General features: G+C 51.8%; 9 protein-coding genes across 9 annotated transcripts; 6 read left to right on the top strand and 3 right to left on the bottom strand.

The window, feature by feature from the left end:
- Positions 1-39: 39 nt before the first annotated feature.
- Positions 40-477, top strand: GT037_000180 (dolichol-phosphate mannosyltransferase subunit 3; the record flags this gene model as incomplete). Its single annotated transcript, XM_038925227.1, has 3 exons — positions 40-87; positions 144-212; positions 310-477. 3 exons carry the CDS (start codon positions 40-42, stop codon positions 475-477), a joined length of 285 nt encoding a protein of 94 aa, XP_038791083.1.
- Positions 478-621: 144 nt separating this feature from the next.
- GT037_000179 (uncharacterized protein) lies at positions 622-1436 on the bottom strand (the record flags this gene model as incomplete). The annotated part of the gene is made up of 2 exons (XM_038925226.1): positions 622-1184; positions 1235-1436. 2 exons carry the CDS (start codon positions 1434-1436, stop codon positions 622-624), a joined length of 765 nt encoding a protein of 254 aa, XP_038791082.1.
- Positions 1437-1765: 329 nt separating this feature from the next.
- Positions 1766-3329, top strand: GT037_000178 (uncharacterized protein; the record flags this gene model as incomplete). Its single annotated transcript, XM_038925225.1, has 2 exons — positions 1766-2415; positions 2468-3329. The coding sequence occupies 2 exons, from the start codon at positions 1766-1768 to the stop codon at positions 3327-3329; spliced, it is 1512 nt and encodes a 503-aa protein (XP_038791081.1).
- Positions 3330-3905: 576 nt separating this feature from the next.
- On the top strand, positions 3906-4184 carry GT037_000177 (uncharacterized protein; the record flags this gene model as incomplete). Its single annotated transcript, XM_038925224.1, has 1 exon — positions 3906-4184. The coding sequence occupies one exon, from the start codon at positions 3906-3908 to the stop codon at positions 4182-4184; it is 279 nt and encodes a 92-aa protein (XP_038791080.1).
- A 550-nt stretch (positions 4185-4734) lies between these two features.
- GT037_000176 (uncharacterized protein) lies at positions 4735-5924 on the bottom strand (the record flags this gene model as incomplete). Its single annotated transcript, XM_038925223.1, has 2 exons — positions 4735-4739; positions 4793-5924. 2 exons carry the CDS (start codon positions 5922-5924, stop codon positions 4735-4737), a joined length of 1137 nt encoding a protein of 378 aa, XP_038791079.1.
- Positions 5925-6831: 907 nt separating this feature from the next.
- On the top strand, positions 6832-7879 carry GT037_000175 (uncharacterized protein; the record flags this gene model as incomplete). The annotated part of the gene is made up of 2 exons (XM_038925222.1): positions 6832-7304; positions 7354-7879. 2 exons carry the CDS (start codon positions 6832-6834, stop codon positions 7877-7879), a joined length of 999 nt encoding a protein of 332 aa, XP_038791078.1.
- Positions 7880-10869: 2990 nt separating this feature from the next.
- Positions 10870-11152, bottom strand: GT037_000174 (uncharacterized protein; the record flags this gene model as incomplete). The annotated part of the gene is made up of 2 exons (XM_038925221.1): positions 10870-10939; positions 11019-11152. 2 exons carry the CDS (start codon positions 11150-11152, stop codon positions 10870-10872), a joined length of 204 nt encoding a protein of 67 aa, XP_038791077.1.
- A 1211-nt stretch (positions 11153-12363) lies between these two features.
- GT037_000173 (uncharacterized protein) lies at positions 12364-12537 on the top strand (the record flags this gene model as incomplete). Its single annotated transcript, XM_038925220.1, has 1 exon — positions 12364-12537. The coding sequence occupies one exon, from the start codon at positions 12364-12366 to the stop codon at positions 12535-12537; it is 174 nt and encodes a 57-aa protein (XP_038791076.1).
- A 2073-nt stretch (positions 12538-14610) lies between these two features.
- Positions 14611-15970, top strand: GT037_000172 (negative regulator of sexual conjugation and meiosis; the record flags this gene model as incomplete). The annotated part of the gene is made up of 2 exons (XM_038925219.1): positions 14611-15199; positions 15249-15970. The coding sequence occupies 2 exons, from the start codon at positions 14611-14613 to the stop codon at positions 15968-15970; spliced, it is 1311 nt and encodes a 436-aa protein (XP_038791075.1).
- Positions 15971-20650: the final 4680 nt, after the last annotated feature.

The raw sequence follows: 20650 nt of genomic DNA, 5'->3' as shown, positions 1-20650 counted from the left end.
ACCCTCGTTTGACCCAGCGACAGCAACCAATTCGCCATCATGACGCGCGCTACCCAGACCATCAGCATTGGCATGCTCCTGACCTCCGTACAGCAGCCCCTTAGCTCTTGACATGGCAAGACGTGTATGCTAACATGTGAAAGATCTACCTTTCCCTCTTCCTCCAAGTCGTCCCTCTGCCTCAGAAGATCCAAGAGGAGATTGTTCCTTTCGTAAGTCGCAGCTCTGCGTGAACGTCTCGGACCCACTACCTTGACCACTTACATCACCACCACCATCGTTCCCGGACTCTCGCTAACCAGACGGCAGCTTCCCTTCTGGGCTCTCATCTCCTTCGGCGCATACCTCCTCTTCAAGCTCGGCTGGGGAGTCTTCACCTTTAACGACGTACCCCAAGCGCACGCGGAGCTCATGCAGCAAATAGCAGAGGCGCGGAAAGACCTCAAGGCAAAGGGCGTAGATGTTGGTGAAGACTAGACAGAATAGAGTCCCAGGGAGCAACATAATTAGTCTTCGTTTGGAACACAAGGTGGGAATATCACAGGATCTGTAATGGATGGGTATTTGAACATTCTACAAATGCTACGCCAGGACAACTTCTAGTCTGGCCAAGTTCGAAGCTCATGCTGCCGCAGCGGCTTCCGCCTTCTTTTGTGCCTGCTTCAACTTCTTCTCCGTCCTCATGAACTCTCGAATGCCCACGGGTATGTCGTCGAACAGCTTATCTTTATCCGCATCATCGAACCCAGTGTCCCAATTCGTTTCACTGCCACCACCATCGTCATCCATACTCGTAGCAACGTGACTCGGCGACGTGTCTCCCGCCACCATACTCCCTGTCCCTTTTCCTTCCTGCCTTTGGGCCTGCATCGCCGCTCTTGCTTGGGCGCTCTTCTCTGCCCATTCTTCCATCTCGTCCCGGTACATGTCCCACACACAATTCACGCATCCGGACATGCAGCAGTTATCCGGTTCTTCGGGCCGTGGGGGGACTAATACACCAGCAATATTTTGAGACGAGTTCACAATCTCCTGTTTACGTTCCTCCAATGCAGTTGTGGAGCCGAAGATTATACGGGCTTTGGCAAACGTTTCCTCTTTCTGCGTTTTTGGCGGCTCTTTGGGTGGCTGGGGCGTCGTGTGAGATAGTGACTGTACTTCAGACAGTGGTTTCTTTAGCATGTCTAGATATTGTTAGTTTTGGCCTCGCGAACAATGTGGATGAGAGTCCAACCTGCATAAAAGCCAGTGATAGGCCTGGCTTGTTCGCCTTCCGGTGCGATGTACCCTTTGAAGCGACGCTGTATCCGATCACTATTCTGGAGTCCAATCCTTCCTGCCTCTATCGAAGCACGCGGCCTGCGCCATGCTCTCGTGCATGAAGCGCAGAGTCTCTGGCGCAATGCCAGTGGACCTGAGTATGCGATGTGTTCCATTATCCCAAAGGAATGAGAGAAAGACGAAGCAGTCACAAATACTCCAGTGTGTCCCGTTATGACATGTCGATGTTGGCCACTTTGGTCGAATGCCAATTCGCAAGCTGATTGAAAGTACCGATTGACGGTTCGACGTCATTTTGCGCCGCCGTTCCGAATGTCGGCCAAAGCTGCAGCGAACGCCGACAGGGTAACAACACGCGACGCGTCGCATTCACTGTTATCGTCGCATACCCCACCAGCACATACACCAATCTATTCCTACCACGAGCATCCACAGATATCGCGCCGATACTACGACTGCAACCGATCCGCCATATGCGAGCACGATGAACGAGCCACCGGCGAAGCGGAGGAGGACCATTTCGCCTGACGAACAAACATCAAGCCCTCTGAGGAAGCCTCCTCGACGACCGTCTTTCGCATCGCCTACAAAAGCCAGCCTTGCGCGCAATTACCCGAATCTCCTATCTTCGTCACCTCTCAAAGCATCTCCAAGACGCAACAGGCAAGCGGGGTTGTCAGCCAGACGTGGTCCTCGAGCAAGGGAAGAGAGCGATTCGGGACGACCGGGTGATGAAAATGAGCCAGAACTCCCGGGAACCCCGACTCAGAACGACCGCGAGAATCCGAAGCAGCCGCGCCGAGGTATCCTCTTCTCCTCACCAAGCAAGCGACCTTCGCGTGTCAGAGATCCTGTAAAACAGCCTCCACCAACTTCGAGAGCGCCAGCAGTACAGCCCGATGATATCACAGGGCCTATAGAGGATGGTCCTGTCGAAGACGTCACCCAGGAAGCGGTACGAGAGAGACAACCTCCAGATCCAGAGATCGAGACAAGGAAACAAGAGAAGGCACGTCTGCAGCGCGAGGTAGAAGAGTTGGAGGCTCAAGTATCAAGATGTATTGACGAGGTGGTCAAAGAGCAGCGTCGTGGTCCAGAAGATTCTTTACGGCCTCCAGAGCGCGACAGTTTGAAGTGAGTTCAATGAGACCCTATGGTAGCGAAGCGATGACTGACGCAATACTAGGAAGTTCATATCCGAGATCAGCGGTACTGATACAGAGCCGGAGAAGTCAGCACCAGTATCAAGTCTGCTTTCTTCGTTCTTACCATTCGCCGCCCTTTCCGTTCCTTCACCACGCCCGAAACAAGCAGAGAAGCCAGTTCCATCTCATCGGCCAGTGGAACTAGCGGATCCCTTGCTTTACCTGGAGATGTTTACATCGCTCAACTTCTCCACACAACTTAGCCTGCCTCGTAGTAAGATATCTCCGGCGTCACAGCGCGTTCATCAGAAACATACCATCGATATTGCGGGCCCACAGAAGCTGTTGACGGCCCAGGTTTCGATTACAATCGACGCGTTGGCGCACGAGATTATCGACATGCAGCTGCTTCGGATCTCACCATGGGCCGAGCGTGAACTAGGCACCTACATCCGCGCAAGAGCGCTAGAAAGAGATCTCGGTAATGCCTCCTGGGCCATGGACTCGTACTGGCAAATCGCGAGGAAACGCGCGCAACACTGGCACAAGTGCGAAACCAACTTTGCGCATCTACTCGTGGGTCGCACCGCAGAAGATACTGAGAACACTCAGCCAGTAAAATCCATCACGCGCAAAGACCTAAGCAGGAACTTGGGTCGTGATACCTTGATTCTACAGGACAAACACGTCTTACTGAAGCTCAATTGGCGGATCGGCTTCGATTGGACGGGCGAGGCCGAGTCGGATGTCAGTGTAGAAGCCGCGTTTCCCCAGGTGTGGTCGGAAATGGGTGATGGTGCTGCTGCTTTTAAGAAGATACCCCAAACTTTTGCTTCTCTTGTTCGCACAAAGGGTGCTTTTCAAGCTACTAGTGTTATGGTAGCTTTGCTCTTTTCTCAGTAGATGGGATATTGATGACGCATCCTGAAGATATATGGCTTATTCTTGAGAGGGCATATCATCGAATTCCATATCATTGGCGAGTTCTTCATATTTGCCATACAGCTCATTTGAGAGCATCTTTGCGTACGCGTAGGTATGCATTGCGGAATTTATAAGTGGCTCGTGGTCGGTTCTGCGTCATCGCAGTACCATAGGATAAAGTGGATGGCAACCACAATATGCGCGTACGCAGCGATTGTGAGTGAAAGCTATAAGTGGTGAGGAATTCGTTGCTCATCCATGGTACAGTTGGAGAAGGAGGAGCCATCTCATGTTGTTATTGGTACCTTCCATAGCTTCAAGCGTACTGCCTATATAGCCAAGTCCTCTGTAGCATTCATTTCATCGCTCTTATCCTCCAACAACAGTTTGGGATACTGTTCTCGCTTTCGTGTCTTCCAGCCTTCCATCTTTCCTTGACCTCCGCAACTAATAAACTTTACGAATACCTCCCCGGTCTATCTTCATCGCAACTTTTGTTATCACAATCACCCACATATTCTCCAAATCATCTTCCCAACTCTCCGTATCACCACCATGGCTGAACATAAGACCATCCAGAAGCACTTCCTCGCGGCCTTCCGCAGCATGCGCTGCCTCTCCTGTGGCCACTACGCTACCAAAGGCAAGATCTTCCGCAGAATTATCAAAACCATCTCCTCCGAGGCATATCTTGGTGTAAAGACAATTACACTACACTGCAAGTGTCCCGGCTGCACCACCGCGATCATCATCGAAACCGATCTCAAGAACGGGGACTACCGTATCGTGAAGGAGGCGAGATCAGAGCAGCGAATGCAAAAAGAGAAAAAGTGAATGCGAAACATAGAATGGCCACTCGTGTACCATCAGGGGACGCTGAGAATGCAGAAGTTGCGCGGGCTGTGTTCAAGGGTGGAAAGAGGAGTTCATGGTTCGGAGCCACAAGAGGAATCGTTGGGCGTGGAGGTTTCGGCATCTAGGTCCGCGAAGAAGATTAAGAAGGATCTTGCAAAGGCGCTTGGCATTAAGAGAAAGAACAGTCTCTAGTAGCCAACTGATAGGCGCACATTTTGATACACAGAAGATCGATCAGAGAACTATTAAATAGAGACACATCAGTCCGTAATACTCGAAGAATCCACGTCCGATGCTGCAAACAAGCTGTTATTAGTACAGGATCCAGCCTGTTCGTCTCTTTATTTATTTGAAGCACATCCATCCAAGTCTGCGTAATCGCTGATGCTTCAACTTTAGATCGAATCCTCCTCCCATCGAGTACCACATACGATACTCGAGTAGGCAAACTTTTCCTACTCTGCAGCCAAATTTAGGTGGATCTTGGGATAGAAGGGCATTGAGCAGATGATGGCGAACTGCTTTTCGATTAATCTTGTCTGGGTCCTTTCCGAGTATATATTGCCAATACCGTGCCGCTTGCATGCATCTTACCTGATGCTGACGATCCAGACCCTTGGATCCAAGCGGATCGTACTGACAGAGTCCATTTGTAGCACATATGCTCTCGACTATCTTCGGAAGAAGCATGAGTAATACATCATGCGGTCGCATTGAATAATCAGGAAGTATTCGAAGTGACGGGTGAAGCATACCCATCGTTCCGAACACTTTATCCCGCAAATCTGAGCATTCTAACTTTTCAACTAGAGACCAGCTGTCCACCCAGTCTTCGCACCCGAACCTCCGACGATGGTAGATCCACAGTATTTGGGGTGCTGCGGAAGTATCAGCGAAGCAACTCTTCGGTATATAATCCAGACGTGAACACGCATCATCCACTCTAGAATAACCCGAGAAGAATGTGTTCCATGGTAAGGCCTTCGAGCCGACGCGTATATTGACAACCTTACCGAGTACGATCTCTTGAATAACCCACAGTCTTGACCAATATGGATTGCACAGAAGGCGACGTAAAGATGGTATATGTGTACTGAGCCCCTGCTTATCCACACTTAGCTGTGGGCAGGGTTCCTGAGTCAAGAGATGACTCTCGCGGACAAACAAATCTATAAGCTCATTGCTGCCTTCGAATTCCGAACCAAGCCAAACTTCGACAGCAGCTGCGCTATATATTTCTGCCATTTGGTTGACCTGGTGGGTCTTTTCATCGTCCTTTCCTTGATTGATGCAGATTTGATCAATCCAGAACCACGCCGGTTCACAGGCCCGTCTTGTCTTCAGAAAGTCGTATAGGTTTTGCCGAACTGAAAGCCAGCCTCGGCATTCGGGGCTTGTGACAAGTATGTCTTGCGCAGGAATTTCAGGGCCCCAAGTATACGATAATGCGATGAAACGCAACGTTTCTCTAAAGATCTCGTTGTAGAGAGCATCACTCCCCAAGTCGATATTCCAAAGATTTTGGGCTATAAGCCTAGCTTTCTCCTCTTGATAACGAGTAAGAGCGTGAATGTGATCACTGAAGTCGATGTGCTTTATGGTGATCTGAATTGGGCTCTCTGAGTCGGAACTCGGTTCGATTGTCAAAATGCGTATCTCTTTGTGCTTGAAGTTCAGGGGAGTGTGCGTGAATCGCACATGCTTAAGTGGCAGCTCCATCGTTACGACGATGAGGCTAGGTGTGGATGTTCGTCGAGTGAGCCGTCTACACGCGCAGCTATTTGGAGTGAACTCTGGACTTCAGAGTAGGTGTTGATGACTTGCTCTCTCGCTAGACTGATCGTATAGTGGGCAGAATCTGTGGTGCAAATGGATTTGCGATATCCGCATCGTGAAGGCCGTTGTCATGTATGATAGACCAAGGTAGCGGTGGGTTCGGGCAGCATCGAGGCGGAGTAAACTCATGAGGCTGAAGCCCACACGCGGCTGCCTTGGCCAGACCCTTGGCCCCACATTCCGTCTCTCAATATTAACTGGCTGCACGCCATCAGCAGCGCATGGAACATCAAAAGACGACCTAGAATTCAGGAAATCAGTGCTTTTACACTTAGTAGCCACGAATTGGGATGGAAAACAGCCTCTAATATTCTTTCGTCACACCAAGGACGTGGTTTCTTCAGACTCCCGAGGCCCCTTCCACCCATATGGACCCTGTGCAGCTGGCTAGCCCGTCGGGATGCCCGCGCTCTAACCAAATCAGACTGACGTCTGGAAAAGTGTGTACTTGACATCCTATTTAGGTCGACTTGACTACAAGCTAAAGCGAATATTGTCCCCTTAAGCAATACCGAAAGATGAATGCCGAAGTTTCAATTATGTGGCGTGCTGAAGAGCTCGCCTACCCTTCATCTGTCAGGGATAACAACGACTCGAGGACACAATCTCCCATATCTACCCAGTATTTTTTGCAAGCTCAACACGGCATGTCCGTGTGTGGACAAACTGCATCGCTCTATAAGTAAGCCAGTATGAGGACGCCCGCAAAGGCATCTTTCACTTTGTGTTTCCTTGACGACACCTCCTGTTCATCTTTAGAGTACCTCCCTCTTGTATCTAGTTTCTCGTCATGGGCTTTTGGAGCGGCATCGCAGATGCCTTCTCACGCGATGGAAGCGCAACACGCTTCTGTGAGAAATTGCCAGTCATTGGACATGTCACCGCAGGTGTTCAACTGTTAGCAGGTAATCCTGAGCATGCGAAACGCGCTGCTGCTACTGCTACAAACTCCACACTCACGACTGGAGGTGCTGTCCTTGGATTCATAGCTGCCGGACCTCCAGGTGCTGTGGCTGGTGCTATGCTGGGATCGACAGCTGGCATTGGGTGCGAGTACGGAATCAGCACTGCCATTAACGACGAGGGTGTGAAAGGAAATGTGGGTGAAGTGAGCATCAAGAGGATCGTTGTTGATGGCGTGCTGTCTGGAGGCTCCGCATTCATACCTGGAGGATCCGCAGCGATTGGCACCGCGGGAAAAGAAGCTGCGAAGCAAGTGGCTAGCTCGGCTTTCAAGACAGGTCTCGTCACAGGTGTTTTCACGTACGTCATCTCTCAAAGTGGTTTGATAATTTCCGCTAATCGAACTCAGTGGCATGCAGGGCATGTCCAAAGACCAACCCAGACCTACGACAGGTGATGACGAACCAGCAAACCCCGACGAGGAGGACCCAGTCCGTGTGATAACACTTGGTCAAGAAAAGGCTGCCAAAGAACTACTTAAGCTCGTGACTTACTTCAAGGACAAGCTCGCAATCGCACCTTTCAATAAATGGACTTATCTCATCGACAATGACACAAGAGATCTGAAGGGCATGTGCCAAAATCTTCAGGGGCCGTTGGCTTCTGTCAGAGTCAACTGCGAATGGGATATTGTAAACGGATTTTATGAGGGGGGAAAGAAAGTGTGGACAGATAACGAAAAATGTTTCGAACGTCTGGAGGAAAAGCTACTAGAAACGGTGGCTCAATATGGGGAGGAATATGAATTGTGCAGAGACGGACGGTTGGCTATCAGGAGCGCAATGGCAGAACTAGATCACTCAATGGCTACTCAGGACGTCAGGGTGCCACGCTCTATGGTGGTAGACTGGATGACATTTGCTAGCAAGGCCTAAGTCGTCACTCATACTCCATCAGTCAATAACTTTCGATACTTGTTGCAGCAACAGAATACGCATCCCGCCATCTTTTTTCGTATAATTGCATGAAGCTGCATTGCCATTATGTACAATAGTGCTCAACACTGGTGTGCCTGTAATTTATCACCAGCACGTTCATCATAGCGATCTTTAAATATCACCTCAAAGTATTTATCGTGACACTGCATAGCAGATATAATATACAGAAGATCTTACGCAATGTGCCAGCTAAGAATATCATCTATGCTTTATTACGATACTATAATAGAAAAGGAGACTCTAAAACTGGAGCACATATATCAGCAGTCTACGAATGTGCGGAGTCGACAGCACTTGCTCGAATGCTTGTGAAGTATGTCTCAAGATGCTAGGCTGTGGGCGGCGTACATCGGTGAATTTGCTGTATCTAGGAAGGAACGGTACGTGTTGCTCCTGTGCTACATTTCCGACATCTCACTCGCTCGCTCAGCTGAGTTGAGGAGGCATGACGAATTCCAGATGATGGACTTTCAGTGCATGCGAGGCTGCCACCGTGGACAAGGTATCAGTTTGCCTTGTGGACGCGTGACCGTTCACATCATCGGGCGTTTGATACTCAAAGTTGGTGTTGTATTTTCGTCGATGTGATCAGAACCTACAGTATGCATATGGCAGCGGCAACGGTAAAAAGCCTCGCGATAGATACGCGTCTGCCACGAGCGTTTGCGGATGTTGCTCCGATCTTGATTATCACTCCCACAAGGGTTGAGTGAATCCACAGTCAACCATGACCACCGTCTCAGAACCATTAAAGATAGTGGTTGCTTAAACTGGTCGCCTGGGGCCTCGCCCCATCGACGCATTTGCCACAGCGCCTACTTACAGACCACCTACCTGGACCAGCTCTTCCCGCATCCGCAAGGCAGCCACGAACTACTTACCAATCCATACACGCGCGCTCTATTCATGGCGTTGAGGAATCGAGTGGATATGAAGCTGCAGGAGCCAGTCACGCAACCGCCCGTCCCCTAAACAACGAGGGACCTTTTCTTAGGCCCACCCCCGCAGCGCCGCACAACCGCATCGATGACCTGCAGTAGTTTGTTACCCGTGCCGCTCCCTGGATCTCCAGAAAAAAAAGAAGCCAGAGCCAGACAATATGTAAACATGATCTTAGTGTTGATGACCCAAGGACCTAGACGGCCTCAGGGCGTAACGCGCACGCGTTGTTGGCGGCGCAATCCTCTTCGTCAGCTGTGCTGCATCATGGACCTCTCCGCGATATGACCGGTAAGGCAGTCAATCAGCCATCGCCATCCACCATCCCGACTTCATGTCGTCAGCTGATAGGATGCGGGATGTATACGGTAAAGAATGGGTGGGGCGAGGTATTGCTGCACTGCTAAAATATTTTTTGTAATGGTGAGGCTGTTTCATGTTATGTTTTGTGCTGATGGGAAATGGGTGGAGCAGCGAAATGGGAAGCGAATGGTGAGGCGGAGACGGCCACCGCCGCATTGCCGACTTGAGCGAGGCGGTTGACGAGGATCCCGTGGCTATGTATACAACACGCAGTCGCCCAGTTAAGCGCGAGGGTTGACCTTGTGTGAGAGCCAGGTATGAGACTGCTCGCCATTGCTGATGCATGGCGCGCGCTGTAGGAGTGCGAAACATGTGGGTAACGTCAGGCTGGCGCGGGTATTGGGCTTGCATGCGACGGGAGTTGGTGCTGGTGAAAGAAGTGGATAGGTAGAGATGTATTGGGATGGTCAGGTGACAGTTAGTTATGCGGTGGGCGAAACATTTGATGTAGAGAGATGTGCTGGCTGTATTGGTGAGGCTGTAGTTGCTTCGTGGTGAAGTTTACAGTAAGACTGTGTAAGCAGCTCACGTGCCGACTATCGGATTTGGACGACGTCTTGCGCTTCCCACAAGAGACTGCATTGTACCTATGCCACCGGGAGACGCATGCCACATTCATAGCGATGTTGAGATGTATGTCACGATGTTCTTCCCGAGTCACCCACCGAGCATCCTACGACAGCTCAACGGAAAGCATGCAAAGACCGAGTGCGAAGCCCGAATGCGCAAGAATTTTCAATCATTGCACCGAACTTGCTCAGGGCACTTGACCACTTCACCATGCATTCCGGTGATCCTGCGTCTCGCTGCCGGAGTTCTGCCTTCTAGTCGGACCTAACTGTGGAAAGAGACGGGAGGTTACTCGTGGCCGCTGTGATCTGCAGACCCTCAGCGAGGCTCAGATCGAAAAACCCATCATAATCACGACTAAGCTCAACGCAAGCGGCTGTACTCATCCAGAAAAGCCATGGAACAACACAAGGGAACCGCAAAAGGTCCGAAGTCCCTGCCGATCCAATCTCCTCACGGGCTGCTCGTCTGTAGAGTTTGGTTCGGTGGTTAGTTGCCGCTGACTAAAGGCTGCTAGGGATGAGTGTTTCGTCCATCTCGATTACAACCGACGAGTTCAACCAAGATAGGGTCTCACAAGTGACGCGTTAAATTTCACGCAGCGCCAATGAGCCGGGCCCCAGACGGACTCTCCAGATTCCGCTCCAGTGAACTATGGTGGAGAACACGGGCGGCTTTAGTTCAACGCGTTTCGTGAGACCGCTTGACGAAGGTTCCATTCTGTCGTTATTGCTAGTCGGCCGCGCAGCACATGTTGTTGGGACTGACATATTGGCGAAGTGTATTGACGAGTAATTTAAAGACACAGGAGTTCTGGCATGGACTCTGGTTGCTGAGGTATCAATTCAAGAGCAATGTATTGGATGATTTGATGATAATGGTTGAGATGAAGAACGTTTCTAGAACGGCTGATCAGACCCGGAATTCTCACTGGTGCTGGGTGGATAGCTACGTCTCTGCTACAGAGCCCACAAAACCTGCGTAGGCATGTGGATGCTGATCGGACCCTTGAGATGCGGTCTCTTCGGAAGTGCGAGTTGTGTAAAGATCTGACCTCAGCATGCTGTATCAGAATAAAGTGATGTACAGGGTCTTGCATCACAGGCTGCCCAGCGTGATGACGTCCTGGGCGGGCATCAGCACTGAAGACGCGCAAGCTAACCCAAGCGATCATCAGCTAGTAAACGGCCTGCGTAAACCTTACAAGAAATCGTAAGATGGAATCCACCTGGGGGGCAAACTTGGTGTGTCGGAACGGAACGCCCCAGATGTGTAGTTATTGTAATGCATGATGATACGGCCATATGACCCTTGGAAAGCTTCCGGAGTTGACTCCATCCATAGCGACAGCGAAACGTTGATGCCTGCATGCCTGGAGATCGACCAAGGGACCTTCGAGAGTTCGGACCGACTGGGAGCGGTGTATACTATATTTTGCTAGACGGCACGCTCGACCAATGGTCATGCAAATCGCCATAAGGCATGAGGTGGCGAATGGCGGTTTGCCGGCACTTGTTAATCGCCAGAGACTGCCATTCTAGTGGAGCCAAACAGAGGCTGAATAACACGAGGAAAACGAGGCTGTCATGCTGTCATTTGTTGACGACGAAAATCTTTGAGTGACCATAGGATCTGGAATTGACTGGACCTCCGAGTGGGTGAATGATCTTCTACTACTGTCACTGGCGCCGTCTGTTGTTGACTCCAGCCGCAGACGCCACGTCGCAGGATCTGTTAGCCATGTTGACTTCCTCGATGGGCACGACAGATCGATTGGATATTTCCTTGATCACACAGCTGCCGTTAGAGTTTGAGGGCGCAGGAGGTCGAGATGGCGGGGCAGTTTTAGTTTTGGTGGGTGTCAGAGGTTTAGTTATCGATAAGGCTTATCCTGCAAAGTCCTTACCTGGCATTTGGCGGTGAAAGTGCGACTCTCGACCACCTCCACTGAAACGCTCGAGCTTTGTGGAGAACGCCCGTCCGGCAAGGAAAGCATGCACGATTCTGAATCAGCAGGATCGAGAGCGCGCATTGTGCAGCCTATGGCGGATCGAACGGATCAAAGCAGACAGCACACGATACCTGGTAGCCACAGATGGGCACTATTGCAAATTGCATGTTGTTGTGCAGCGCGCTCACAACTTTCCAAGACACAAGATATGCGCTCTATGAAGAGATTGCTAGCGGCTTGACAAATTACCGCACACGTCGAGCGGCTGAGCTATCACCCGTGGCCACGTTCGTGGGAACGGTTCCTTCATCTCGAATACCAACAAAGTTTCTGGCCGTGATATTGACCCGCAACCAGCGCAAAGGAACAATTTCGCTCAGGACATGATCTTCGGTCCCTTTCACTCACAGACTCCCGCTCGTAGGTTTAGCCTACGGGAGGCGGACTTGGCTGGTATCTGTGCTTGTGCACGGATGACGCTGGAGAGCAGAAAAAGGATTGAAAGCTGCAGGTGCTTCGCACGGCTATCTCGCTTGTGCTGGGGTCAGCATCGTAATCTGGCACCCATCCCAGCGCCTGCGACTCATATGTGTACAAGATGAGTCGGCTATTCTTCCAACGGGCATGGATACGGGATGAGATACGAGCCGGTAGAACGCTCAGCCTCTCGATCTGGAAGTCTTGGAACATGTTCTATTCGATGGCAGCTGTACGATCGATGACTGGTAAACGACAGATGAACAAAAGTTCGCCCCAAGGTATTGCGCAATAAGCCACGACATCAACAGCTGAGCGAATAGCCGGTGTGGGTGGAACAGCAAGACAATCATAGGCGGTGACTGCCAGGTCACAAGGCCATGACTGGATCTAAGCAACACGTAGGTCTAAGGGATGACTCGAATGATGATTGGCACAAAAGTACAAAATAATCTCCGTATTAATTGGCTAGGCGGAGCAGTCTCGAAAATTCTGGTGGATGCTGGTGCGCCACTGGCGGGCCCAAATCGTCCAGACAAGATTGCCCACGGAGCCGAGCGACAGGGTGTGCTCATGGCGAACGGTTCGGTTAGTCATCGAGAAGAAGCAATATATTGGGCAAGCCAATGAAAAGCAGCTACACAAACAGGGCGAAGGCCGGCGCAACAAGGTTGGAGGACGTAGGGATAGACTGGGCCCGATCGGGCATCAAGTGCCATGTGTCATCGCCAACGCTCTTTTGGCGGTCCCAATACTGGAAGCAGCTCGCCCTGGCACGCTGCAACAGTGCAGCAACGGCAATAGAAGAAAATTGAAGGACAAAGAACGATGATCAGAAGCGCCGGAAAACGAAAGACAGGCCCACCAACTCGAAACCCGAAACGTGACCGCGGGTTGGTGACAGGCACTGTGCCGTCCTCTAGACACAACACCGGGTTCAGGCAGACGGGACGAAAGGTCGTCTGGCGGCATGACAGTCAGAGATGCAGAGCAGTGCCGCAGCGTTGCGAGATCGTCGTTTGGACGGGCTGCATTCGTCATGGGCGCTCGGAGCCAGCGAAGACTATCGAACGCCGCCCGTGCGCTCGCGGCTTTTCGAGACGTCGTAAGCCTGGGCAGGCTTTGCAGCGTGTTTAGGGAGGCTAAGCAGCGCTAGGCAAGGAACTGCATAGCTGCGTCTGCTTGGGGCGAGGCGCGGTCGTTTGGGAGGCTTGGTGGGCCCGTCTAATCGGCCGGTGACTTTGTGGTGAGATCAGGGGGCCGCGCTCTGGCAGAGGCTGGGGAGGCAACGAATGAGAGGGTCGAGCTGGGCCAGAATTGCCTTTGACATGTGTCCTCTCACTGCGGGCTGACGAGCGCGTGTGGAGCGAGCAGTGAATGGCCACGGTGGAGCGACAATCGAGGCGCCACACACACAGCGCGCGGGTCCGCTTGCACCGTCTTGCACGTAGCTCTCTGCACTTGTCGCTCTGGTGCCTCGAGGCTGCTGCACTTGTCGCGTCGAGAGCAGGCCTGTGTGTCACTCTCTCGGTGCTGACAGGCGTCTGATTCGCCCCAAGTCACAGCCGCCCGGTGAGCAGCGGAGTCGCAGGCGGCATGATTCAGGTGAATCAAGGACAGGCCCCGGCCGCTCGGTAGCTGCATGACTGTCTTTGTTGGACACGGCCTAGCGTCCAACTGGGTAAAGACGGCTCACACCACTGCACACCCCGGCTGCTTTCACGCTCGCCTCCCTGCGCGCGTTGAGACGAGCTTGCGAGCCAGGGTGGGTTGCGCGAGTGGAACCACACGTTAGCGTCTGAATGTGCGTGCCGGAGGCCATGGCACACATCGCTGATGGCCTGCACTCGCTCTGTAGCCCCATCCTTCTTCGTCATAGCGCCGCTCCTTCCCTATATTTACGAAAAACCGGGGCCTCCAGTCGAGCCAATAGCCACCTGGGCCCTCCTGCGAAGCCTCTCTTTATCACTGCTGCCCAGCCGTCCGTCCTCATACACATACATCATATCCCGCCTCATCCTCTACCACCACCACAACAACCACCACTACCTTCCTCCTACTACTACTCTACCTCCTTCCAACACATTCCTTCTTCAACCACAACCCAACAACTTCTTCGCTCTCTGTCAAGCACTCTTCACACGACAGCCTCTCAAACTCACTCAACCGTCTCCACCTCCAAGTCACCTGACTTGCCGGATCCGGTTACTGCTCTATAATACGTTCTTCTCTTTTCTGACTCTTCCATCCGGGACTGTTTGCTGTTTCCACACGGACCAAGCCAACCTCCATTTTCCGGATCACTCTAACATCGTCCTTGAGGCCTTCATTGGACCTGCGAGGACTTCTTCCACTTCCCTCTTACAATATGTACCCAACTCCCCCAGCATCCCCAACCCAAAATGGATTCTGCGCACCCGAAGACCGCCTAGGTCAAGTTCTAGCTGGCCGACTCCAGTTGACTGGCATTCTCGGTGTAGGAGCTTACGGCGTCGTGTACACAGCCGTGGACATCCAGACCAACATCCCATATGCCGTAAAGGCACTCAACAAGGTCGGTCTTGAGCCTCGCCAGAGGAAGTTCCAGCAACGGGAGATCCAGCTCCACCACCAGGCCAGCGCTCACCCCAACGTTGTCTCTCTAGTCAAGATTATGGACGCTCCTGACTGCACATACGTTGTCATTGAATACTGCCCAGAAGGTGACTTGTTCTCCAACATCACCGAGCAGGGCAAGTACGTGGGTAACGATGCCATGGCCAAGCGCGCTTTCCTCCAGGTTTTGGATGCCGTGGAATACTGCCACTCTATTGGAATTTACCACCGGGACCTCAAGCCAGAGAACGTACTAGTCACTGACCAAGGAATGACTTGCAAACTTGCCGACTTTGGACTTGCCACTACCGACCACGTCACCTCTGACTTTGGATGCGGCTCGACTTTCTACATGTCTCCAGGTACGTTGATTTAACCTGACTCATCAAGTCACGTGCTAACTTTGGGCAGAATGCCAGACATCGGCACCTAAGGCCTACTCATGCTACGCCTCAGCGCCCAACGATGTTTGGAGTTTGGGAGTCATGCTTGTCAACCTCACATGCGGACGCAACCCATGGAAGCGAGCTTCTTTCGAGGACAGCACCTTCCGCGCCTTCATGAAGGACCCCAAGTTTTTGAGGACCATCCTTCCTGTTTCCACCGAGCTCGACGCCATTCTCAGGCGCATGTTCGAGTTCAACCCTGCCAACAGGGCAACCATTCCCGAGATTCGTGAGATGATTCTCCGATGCTCATCTTTCACTGCCACAAAGTCAGCTGTCGCAACGCCTCTGTCTTCTCCTCCCTTCAGCCCAGTGGACTACAGCCGGGATGCCGCATACAACGCCTACTACCAGGCTCCTGCGGTGCCCCAGTTCACTCCTCTCCCCGGCTCAGCCTACGCCCCATCACCCTTCCAGCACTCTACCTCATCTGGAAGCTCTAACTCGGACAACGACTCTGTCTTCTCCGCGTGTTCATCTGCTTCATCCGCATCCTCGACATCTTCGTACCAACACGTTTCCTCTTCTCAGGTTCCCAAATTTTCTTCCCGAGTACCACAGCCTCAACAACAATACGTTTCTCAGCCCCCTGCCAATACGTGGTTCCAGCCATTCATCCAGGCGGCTAACCTGGTCAAGCATGTGTCCTTCCAGCCTTCTATGATGGCCCCGGTCCACGTCTACTAGGCCGTTCTTCTCTTCGGCCCTTTGGATCCTTTTTATTACGATTTGCTTCTTCACGATGTGTTTATACAATTTTCGAAAAAGTCACGATGACACGAACAGCGATTGATTTCTCGTTCGGTGTTGGTGCGGTTTGTTTTCTTTTGGCGTTACAAAACTAGACCAGTCCGGACGATACTCCGGCTCTGGACTTTTAGAACTATCTGGCTACTACGTTTAACTTGGGCAATCGCCTTGATGGCACGGAGTTTGAAATTGGGCTGGCAATCAACAATGTCTGCCACGTATATTAGGAGTGGGGTCAATGGGCATTTCCCGGAGTTGTTCTTGTTGGGCTTTGAACCAATAGAGGTTCATTACCATCACGTTCGTTCGAATTTCACATCAAGAGATACCAGAGCACTAGCTCAACACTGTACGGTAGTAGGTCCCACAAAGAGGACAGCAACATTTGCACTGCGCAAACTCAAACAAATGCAAAAACATACAAGCGGTCGCCGCGACTGTCGTCGCGAGCAGACTAAGAAAGCCACATCTCCAAATCCCATCACTTGACCTGCCTTCGCTTTGTTGACAGTGCCTTAGCCCATGTTTCTCTCCATGATGTTCACACCGAATCAGCGCTTCGACCACACCCAACGTTGTCGACCCACTCACACAACGCATCAATCTGCAGCCACCCTGCCGCAGTTCTGCACCCAACCCAAATCGTGCATACACTTGCGCAAGAGATCAATCTCGTACCCAACCACTTGTCTTGTCACCCCACCCAGGCTCCACAGCCTGGGCATCATCCATATACATCCGTAAAGTCTCCATCGCGATGAACGCTGTAAGCCTAGAAGCATCAGCGAATCACAGGTTTCACCAAGGCCGATATGTGCATAGCCATCTGCGTGCTGAGCATGCAAGTGTGCAGTAGCTTGCTTGACTCGACGGGGACTATCACGCCGGGATTGCGCCCTGCCTTATCGATCTAACTGCTAGAGGTTTAAACAGATGTGTAAGATTACTAGGCGCACATCCAAGGGGAATTATGGATGGAAGGCTGCGGATACCGGATGCAGGTCGTGGCCGATTGATGACCTGAATGAAGGATCGAGACTCATCTCTGCGCTTTCTGTCATGCCCTTAGCGCATGTCTTTGTTGGGAGAATGGAGGCGGCCGCCTAAACGGATTCCTCAGGCCACGCGATGTACAACTAAATCGAGGTTGGCGAGGCTATGCTAAGCTACTTGTGGCTGAGATGGTGTACTGTTGTTATTGACATGCTGTTGGACCTGCGCGGCAGTCGTCTCAGGACCTGATCCTTCTGCTGTTAGAGGCATACCACGAAATGACACGCAGGCAGTCGTAAACATGTCTCGGCCATACGAACGCCATCACCATGGTCCTTGTCTCGCTTGTTGGCCGGTCAGCTGGTCATCGAGGAGGGCTGAATCTTCAGTCAACCATCAAACGTCCTTCAGCTTCCGTCGCCCTTGTGTCGTGTCGGCTACCGATGCTTCCAAGACACTTTAGCATGTCGCGTAAAATGTACATCCGCGTACAGTTGCAGTGAGGCGTCACCGGAAAACTTGGTCGACACCAATCGGCACACGCATTCAAGCAAGGAAGGGCACCGTTACAAAGAATTTGTTTTTGCGGCCGCCAATCCTTCGTCATATGACAAGCATGGTGGATATCCGAAGAGGGAAAAGCAACGGCCATCGCTACCAAAAAATCTCTCAGCAATCAGCAAATACGTGCTCATTTCGTGTGGTGCTGCGCGCGGTTAATGGCGTCGAGTGACGTGCAGAAGGCTGACGGAGCAAACTGGTGTAAGGATGACATTGTGCCAAGGACCGCGGCTGGTATGTGTGGCAATCATCATCACCAGCCCACACCAGCCCGCGCCGTTCCTTCTGCCGCTAGCCACTTTCCAGGAAGAAATCCCTCAACTCCATCCTTTTGCATCATATGCATCCCACCCCGCGGTCCCTTCGTCAGACAATGTGCATACCTACAACAAGCTTATTGTTCGTTATTGATCCAGCTGCGCAAGTGTGGCGATGGCCGCTCAACGTCTCACCGAAACCAGGTCCAGACTTATTGATGCGATTCAAGTGCCTTTGCCCATTCGCTGGGTGAATTACATGCATGTATAGGTATGCTAATCTAGTTCCCACTTAGGCCATATCCAGCAGGAAAATGGTCTTGCAAATTTTAGCATACGATAGGAACAAGTGCCCCGGTCTATCAACGGCGTCAGAGATCTGCTATCAGCTCATATTGAACTTTATCGACAAAACCGACCCTAGAGGACGTTGAAATCTCGCTTCGTCCGAAATGACATCGTCCTTCGGCTCTGCAAAAAAAGGTGGCTGTTCGTCAATCACATGGACGTTGCATGTCACCCGTATACCGTACTTGCATCAATTTCCTTCTTCCGACTTCCGTACGCACCCCAGAAGTATGCTTTTTTCACGCCACGAACGCGCCTCGAATAGTCCTTTTCCTTAGGCGAAGCTCGCAGAACTTTGTTCGCTTAACCTATGCGAGTGCGAGAATGCGATGGGCACTTTTCGGCGTCACAGATAGACGAATGAGAACGGCAAGCCGCATATTGGCTACTGACATCTGGTCGGGGATTGCTATCCTAGCTGATGTCAAGGCTTGAAAGTAAGGAGCGAACCTTGCGCAGCAAGCTTCGTGGCTTACTTGCCTTGTGTCACTGTGTCACAGTAAGTTGGGCCAACCCATCGGGTCTGCCGAGCGACATCCAGCTTTGCGGGTAGCTGTGCTTTTGGGACCTGATGCTCGGAATTCTGCTCTTTCTTCTAGCTGAGGCACGTCCTTTGCGCTGTGATCTTCCCTTTTCCAGGATTGGTACTATCAAAAGCATACATGCGTCGTCATGCGGCTATTCTACGCTACATGCCGATGGTACTTCGATCAGTCATCGTGTCAGACTACGAACAGCGTTGCTTCACGCTATAGATTCGAAACGTACGATCATGAGCTCACTTTTTCCTCGGCCACTGGAGATGCATAGCCAAGGTCACTAAATCTCCAGATATTCAACTTCTCCGCACGGTTGCTTCTCTTAGAGCGACCTCGAACTTAGTCGGTCATACAAACAACATGCAATGGCGCTACATGGTAACACGGTAGCCATCCATGTCTGCCTCATCAGCCACTCGCGAGAAACCTTCCACAACACGACCAGATAGTTGCTCAATGCTAGCACGATATCCCCACACATGGTACAGCATAACGCCGCCTCTCGACATGTGCTGGTTCATCCCCCGTAACGGGACGCTCCTTGCTGCAATGAGTACCCTTGGAGCCCCAGGTAACACAACGATAGTCCCTATCTAGCCTGCTGCAGACGACCGCTGTCCACGAGCGTATCACCATGTTTGAGTTTGCTACACTCGCCACACGAATAATTGGACATACCCTCTTATCGCAGTCCCGCCCTAGAGACACAAGCGGCTTCCCGTACACATCTGATCGGACCGAGAGAAGTGGTCAGAGTCCAGTAACACAACCCCCACAGCAAGGGGCCTTTGCATCTGGTTCTGTACGTATGAAGGACAGGTGTGAGACTGACAGCGGGGAGGTGTTCCGATGGGTGTATATGCAACTATGCGGTCTCCGAAAGGTACTCAAGGTCTTTCGCTGCTCAGCCCCTTCGCGCGCTGTACCATCTGCAACGGTTTGACAGCTCATACCGTTTCTATGCTTTTTCAAGATTGGAGAGGCCGCGAAGAAACCAACGTCGAAAGTCGTCTATATGTTTATTTTTGCTTCTCCAATTAGTAAGGTTTGGCTTTAGGGCACCACCTTGCTGGTTACCCACGCGAAGCTGCACGGCCGTACGATCAACCTATGAGCACAGGGCGTTGGGCATACGAGAACATCGTACGAGCGCCCTCGTGGCAGGTGCCTAGCGCTTCAAAAGACGACTTGTCTTCTTTTCTTTCCAAGGTTCTCTTCACGTCATTCTAGATTTGATTCTACACGCCCAAACCTTACGCGAAGGTGCATGAACCGGGTAGCGCGAACCAAAGATCGGAACACTATTATCGTCAACATCGCCTCCTAACCAATACCCTCATAGGTGCTGCCTGTCGCCGGGATGACCGCATGGGTAAGGAAGCAGCTACCGGGCCCGTAAACGATCTGACAACGTAAAACGAGGATGCAGCGAGCCCGGCCAGGATCTACTGCACGCCAGCTAGGCATTCTTCCAGCTCTGGGCCTCGCATATATCCGCCCGAAAATATTCTAAGGATAGGCTTCTTGCGTCTGTAGCGGACAAGGCAACAGAAGAAAAGTTTGGGCGGAAGCATATGCAGCAATCGTCTGAACGCTGGTCGGCAAACCGTGACTCACCTCTCAACCACCATACTGACCAAATAGTGCTCATCACAGTGTAGCTCTGTTACCGCAGGGCGAGTGTACACCTTGCGCAGTGTATATACGCTGAAACAACCCATCTCTCCAGTCTGTCATTCACAGCCAAACACCCAACCCCCACCCACAACTTCACGTTCGCGCATCCCAGCATCCCATCTACTCTAAAAGCAAACAATAGGCTCGAATTCCAAGCCGCTTGCCCAAAGTCTGGATCCGCTTCCTGCACAAGGCACCTTGCATGCGCTATCTTCGCCCTACAAGCACCAGTCGTTCAGCGG

The sequence above is a fragment of the Alternaria burnsii genome, assembly GCF_013036055.1.
Source record: "Alternaria burnsii strain CBS107.38 chromosome Unknown 705, whole genome shotgun sequence".
NCBI lineage: Eukaryota > Fungi > Ascomycota > Dothideomycetes > Pleosporales > Pleosporaceae > Alternaria > Alternaria burnsii.
The sequence above is the reverse complement of the archived record's forward strand: the minus strand, read 5'-3'. Positions and strand labels throughout refer to the sequence as shown.